This window comes from Rhinatrema bivittatum, chromosome 4, assembly GCF_901001135.1.
Source record: "Rhinatrema bivittatum chromosome 4, aRhiBiv1.1, whole genome shotgun sequence".
In the NCBI taxonomy this organism is placed as follows: Eukaryota; Metazoa; Chordata; class Amphibia; order Gymnophiona; family Rhinatrematidae; genus Rhinatrema; species Rhinatrema bivittatum.
The window spans coordinates 220,697,308-220,703,307 of NC_042618.1; the positions used below are offsets into that span (position 1 = coordinate 220,697,308).

General features: G+C 39.3%; 1 protein-coding gene across 3 annotated transcripts in view; it reads left to right on the forward strand.

Moving 5' to 3' along the window:
• Positions 1-5,738, forward strand: part of LOC115090526 — a 95,565-nt gene extending 89,827 nt beyond the window's left edge. For all 3 annotated transcript variants that reach the window (XM_029599729.1, XM_029599731.1, XM_029599730.1), the window contains one exon: positions 1,599-5,738. In XM_029599729.1, coding sequence (XP_029455589.1) covers positions 1,599-1,660 — 62 coding nt within the window. In that variant the 3' untranslated portion in view covers positions 1,661-5,738. The remainder of the gene's footprint in view (positions 1-1,598) is intronic.
• The last annotated feature ends 262 nt before the right edge of the window (positions 5,739-6,000 follow it).

The following is a 6,000-nucleotide window of genomic DNA, read 5'->3' on the forward strand; positions in this document are numbered from 1 at the left end:
AAATATTTTATTGGTTTTAAGTCCTTTTTGAAAATCTTTGAGTTTAATTATTGAATGTTGTTTTGAAATATTTATTATTTATATTAGTATGGTTTTACTATTATGATTGATGTATTGTATTTCTTGATTTTATTAATGTTTTATGAGCAGTGGTGAAGTTTCTGTTGCACCGCATATGGAGGCTGGCTTCTTGCAGTTTCCTGTTCAGTTTGTGTCTGTACATTTCTATTTATATTCTATGGTACCTTTTATTTTGTATTTCCTGAAGGTATGTCTGTGTTCTGCATGTGTGACTGAGTGGGGTATTCTGATGGCATGTAATTTCTGTTTATTGATCTACAGCAGAGTGGCTTATTCTGCTTCCCTAATAGGTGTTTTAGGACCTGGTGTAATTTTATTTTATTTTTTCAATTTTTCTATACCTATACCGCCTATCAAAATGTCTAGGCTGTTTACAATAAAATAAATCCATTGATTAATATGTAATATTTGCCATGTTGCCTTTTCATAGGTAGGATTGTTATTGTTTGAGTGTTAGCAGCAGTTAGTGCTGTTTTGATATGGGAAGTTTACTATTTTGTTACTGTAATTCAGTGTATTTGAGACTTTCTGAGGGCCAAGCCCACATCAAATGCACTTTACAATCAGCCTAATACCATATGACTTCCAACTGTCTTTAGGCAGGGTTTTCTAGTTGGTACCACAGCAGTGCATGTGAAAATAATATACAGGTTCTGGTATTTTTACCTCAGAAGACTATGAATGCCCTAATGCCCTTTTTCATGTAAAATCAGTTGTTTTAAATTGTGTGTGGTGAGGGCCGGGAGGGACGGAGTGCAAGGCTTTAAGGTTCATCCAGGGCATGTAATACTCTTTCACTGGCCTGGAGAGATTGCGTCACACACACAGCCCCCCACCATTTACCTATTTCCCATTTCTCCAGGGGGGCAGATGTTGAAGAAAGGTGGGAGACAGGTCTTAGGATCCTGGGAGTGTGGCAGGGTTGCCAGCTTCCTAGAAATGTTATGACACACTATCTGCCACTCCTCTGGGAACTCTGACCCCTGCTTTTCACTTTCTGCAGCCTTTCAAATCACTAAAAGGGCCAGAGACCAAGGGGTCGTCCCCATTGCCCTTCTCAATGATTCGACCTGTGCTGTGTCTTGGGTGCAGGGGGACACCATCTCTTCCCTCGCCTCAGGCAGCAGATTCCCTTGAACCGCCCCTGAATTTTATATTTCACTAATGACTTATTAGGAGTAAATAGTTCTCTTTTTATTTTTTATTTAACATGAATTGGAATAGTATGCATATGCAATATAGAAGCATAAGAACACCGTTTTAGCATGATTTGACTCAATGAAGGGTGCATAATTCTTGAAAGCCAGTCACAAACTTAACAGGTTTGTTTAATACACCAAGAAGCTGACTTTTCTCGCTATATATTGAACCGGACTAACATGTCATAAAAAAAAAAAAAAAAGAAACCCATTCTGAATGAACTGAAAGTTTGGTTAATGTTAATGCAGGCTTACATTGTTGTACTAAGTGGATATTTCTACATGCATATAGTAACTTTTTTTCATTTCTTCTCTTAGCTATGACTCAATCAAATTTAACAACTGGCATGGTGCGTAAAATAAGAAGAATTGAATTGTGACAAACTCGAACAAGCGAGCAAACAGATGGTGCACAACAAAAATATATACTATACTGCAATCACTAATTTGAATATTAAAATTCAAGGTAACGTGAGGCATTTGTAAATAAAAGCTTAGAAGCTTACCCCCCCCCCCTCAAAATTTTTCAGTTCTTTATGATTTATACATGCTGTTGTATTTTCAAAATATTTCTTCTCTGTAATGTTTGGTTTATCTGTTAAAAATTCCAACAGTAAGCCAAGCTAGGACCTGCCTTCCTCTTCTGCACGCCGCATCTTTACTATGTCACTCATAAGACATAACACCAAAGGACGAGTGATTTTCAGCCATTGGAGAAATGCAATCATATGTCCTGAAATATATACTATAGATATGTAGTAATACTGAAAAAAACAAGGCTTTCTTATACTATTCTGTCTCATAGAAAGATCATTTCCATACGTTTCGAAAGGACTGCATCCCAGGCCAATGGATCCTACCCATGCCTGGGCTGAGTAAACAATCTGAGTGGATAATGAGGTGAAACAGTGTTAATGACCTGATTGATCAAGGTCTTTCCCCATCGACTCAGAATGGGAATAAAGCCTTAGAGGTTGATATTGAAAAGATCTAATCTACAAAATATTCCTGCTGCTGCATGCCTAAACTTAGGCTCCTGCTTTTACTAGACAAGCTGAAAAGTGGGCAGGGAAAGTAAGTTAAGTGCTCAGAGCGCAAGGCTTCCTAACTTAGGGACCTGCATTTAAGCAAAGACCGAGCAGGCCGAAATTGAGCCGCCTCAATCTGATGAATTTTCAGCCTAAAATTTGAGAGCCGAATTGCGGCCGAATGTTTTGCAAACTTTAAGCACCCAAGTCATGCACTCAGCTTCTTGTAAAACTCAGTCTGAGACCCACTCAGACATCAGCTGTGTAGGATAGAGACTATATTGTGTTTGTTTTGTTCGGCAAAGCATGCGGCTGATTTCTCTAATGTCAGACAAAAAAAAAAATTGAAATGCCTTAATAAGCATTTACTTCATTAAATTAAAACTGTGAAAAATTGTTAAAAGTTATGATATAGCAGTATTAAATTGTGTGGTCAGGTATGCAATTTTGTTACAGGTCTTCAGTGAGTCCCAACTTGAAAAGGTTGGAAACCACAACTGTAGATGGTTTTTAAAATACTTTAGTTTTTCTGTGTTTAGCATTAGTTCTGCATTGACTAGATGGTTTATAGGCTCTTCACTCACTGCCCAGTGAAAACAGTAAATACTTTTCATTTTGCTTCACTAAAGGTCGGATTTTAAAAGCCCAGTGTGCATTAAAACCAGGAGATAGGCGCAGAAGAGAGGATTTTTCACAGAGGGGGCGGGGTCTGGACAGGGCATAGGTGGGCTGGGACAGCGCCATTAGGCAGTGTCCCGCTGAAGTGTGCACCAGGATCCCACTGGCCTGCGCAACCTGCTTCTGCACAGGAAAGCGGGTAAGTTTTAAAACAAAAAAAAAAGTTAGTTTTCGGGGTTTAAAGGGTCGGGGCGGATAGGGTAAAAGGGAGGCAGGTTAGGTAGGCGGTTTAGGAAGTTCCCTCCCAGTCCACTCCTTTATTGGAGTGGACTGGGAGGGAATTGGGTTTAGGGCCTATCGCGTCGCCGCACACATGTAGTAAAATTCCCCCCCCCCCTTACGCGTGCGGGGGCAGCAGATTTTATAACAAGCATCAGCAAGCACCTGTTATAAAATCAGCACATCTATGTGCGTGCGCCGGGAACCGCACACATGGACACCCGTGCGCAGGTCTTAAAATGTACCTTTAAATGCAAAAGGTTGCATGTAGCCTTTAGCGCCTATAATCTGAAAAGCCATTGATATATTCCTCCTATACCCAGTAGACTGCCCTCCTGCTATAATACGCAGAGATGTTGAGCCGTGTAGAGCAGTGTTTCTTAATCTGTTCCTGGCATGCCCCTAGCCAGCCTCCTTTTCATGCAAATCTATCTCATGCATATTATTCATTGTGAATATCCTGAAAACTAGACTGGCTGAGGGGGATGCTCCAGGAGTGGCTTGAGAAACACTGTTGTAAAGGAAAAACGTCAAGGCAAACAAGTCATTTATTGCCAAAGCAGTGGAACATCCTGTCAAGAGTCTGCATTCTCTTGACATTATTTCTCTGATTATACAAAAAAGCCCCAAAGGACCTCCAAATTACAATAATGAAAAACTACATGGATGGAAAGTCCATATTAATGATCATCTACCGTGCTGGTAACATACTGCATGTAAAGCAGCCACTGAAACTTGGCAAATGCACAGTATTTTCATTATTTACCAGATTTATATACTGGAAATATTCCCAGGGCCATTTCATAAGAATGGTCAAACTGGGAATATCTCCAATATTAACCGGACCAGCCCCTGAAGCAGACAATAACCCTGTCAATACACTGGCAGTGTTGGGCGGAATTCTTCAAGACTTTGATAAGCTAACAAGAACACCCAGAACAGAGAGCTAAGAAGCTAAGTATTACATATTTCAATACTGTTTTTAGAGTACCAGTTACCTGGGTGATTTGAATTCATCTATTTATTGGAGACATAACTATGTCGTTATTTTGAAGACTATAGAGCAGCTATTGAGATTTTAAGTGCAAATGGGAAAAGAAAAAAGTAAAAAAGAGAAAAAGCAATATTTCCAGTATAAAAGTCTGGTAAATGGTTAAAATACTCTGCACTTGCCAAATGTCAATGGCAGCTTTGCATGCCATTGACATTTGGCAAGTGCTTTGCATGCCATTGACATTTGGCAAGTCCACATTAATGATTATCCACCACGAGCGTGGTGGATAATCATTAATGTGGACTTTTTCCATCCATGTTTTTTTTTATTATTTCTCTGATGCCAAATGATTAGAAATTAGCAAAAGAACGAACGATCCATCTGCCTTTCTCCCCCCCCCCCCCCCCCCCCCCATTTAGTAATAAGAAACACTGCTGCATGCAAATGAAAGTTACGTTTTGTGCCATTATTGAATATCTGTTTTGAGAATATATCAGAGATTTACCCAATGAACCACTTTTATTGAATATATAGAGTCAGATTGACTGAATTTCTAGGTTAAAGTTTTCCGACTGGCCATAATAAAACCTGTAGTGTATATTTCTACACTTGCTGCTCTCTCATTGGCTGCAATTTTGCTTTGCCCAAACAAGGGTTGCAATGTAGCAGTCTGATTAGCTAAAATACATTTGTTGCGACAGGAAATACAAAAAAAGTATTACTGGACTTACATTCTCAGACAGGCTATTGCAAAAGAAGGAAATAAGTGCAATAAACATGGAATCATGTCATAAATATTAAAATATGGACAATAAACTGCCAACAAAGAAACTGCCATGGACAAAAAGGGATATCCAGGAAAGGATACAGCCATACCTTCTAGATTAGTGGTAGCAATGTTTTGACTTGAACAATAGACAATACAAGTACCTTAGCACTAGGACCAAGTGGGATTACTCCTGACTTGCCTTTCTTTAAAAACAGGAATTCATTTTAAGCCAATATTTAATTCATATGGTGACTTTGCGGTCCTCTTTACATAAGCAGACAGTGAAGTTTCCTCTTGTGAATAGAGCTTTGCAGTTTTATCTTATGAGTAGAGACATGCAAACAATTATAGTGGAGGAGTAGCCTAGAGGTTAGAGCAGTGAACTGCAAACCAGAGTTCAAATCCCACTCCTGCTCTTTCTGACTTTGGGCAAGTCACTTTACCCTCCATTGCCTCAGGTCCAAAATGTAGATTGTGAACCCTCTTGGGACAGTACAGTACCTGAATGTAATCCACTTTGAAGTGGCTGAAAGGTGGAATATAAATTAAATTAATTGCATCCCACTTTGATGTGATAAATTTAGGCAGGAAATCAAATGTTAATAAATAAATAAATGTGAGGTTGGACTTGAACCCAGCAAATTAAACGATGCAATTTTCAGATTTTCTGCTAGAGAAAATCCATTGGGTTTTCAAAAGAAATTTTGAAGATTTTGATTTATAAAATCAAAAGCGCATTTGCCAGTTCAGTGAAATCTGCTTTGGATTGTTCAGAATTCGAAGGAGATTTGAAAAGTACATTTCAAACCAGTTCAATAAACCAGAGTCTTTCTTGGTTCGTCAAATTGCTTGACAAATGTACGCTGGAGAAATTTATGCAATTCCATTTATGAAAACTCTGGTTAGCCCCCCCTCACGTGTGTTAGCCCAGGGGCAGTGCTGCTATACCTGGGTACAAGTCCCAGTTCTGGTCTTCTGCTCTGCAGGTTAGCAGAGTGTGGGGATGCTGCAGAGGGAGCGTTCACAGTCCCT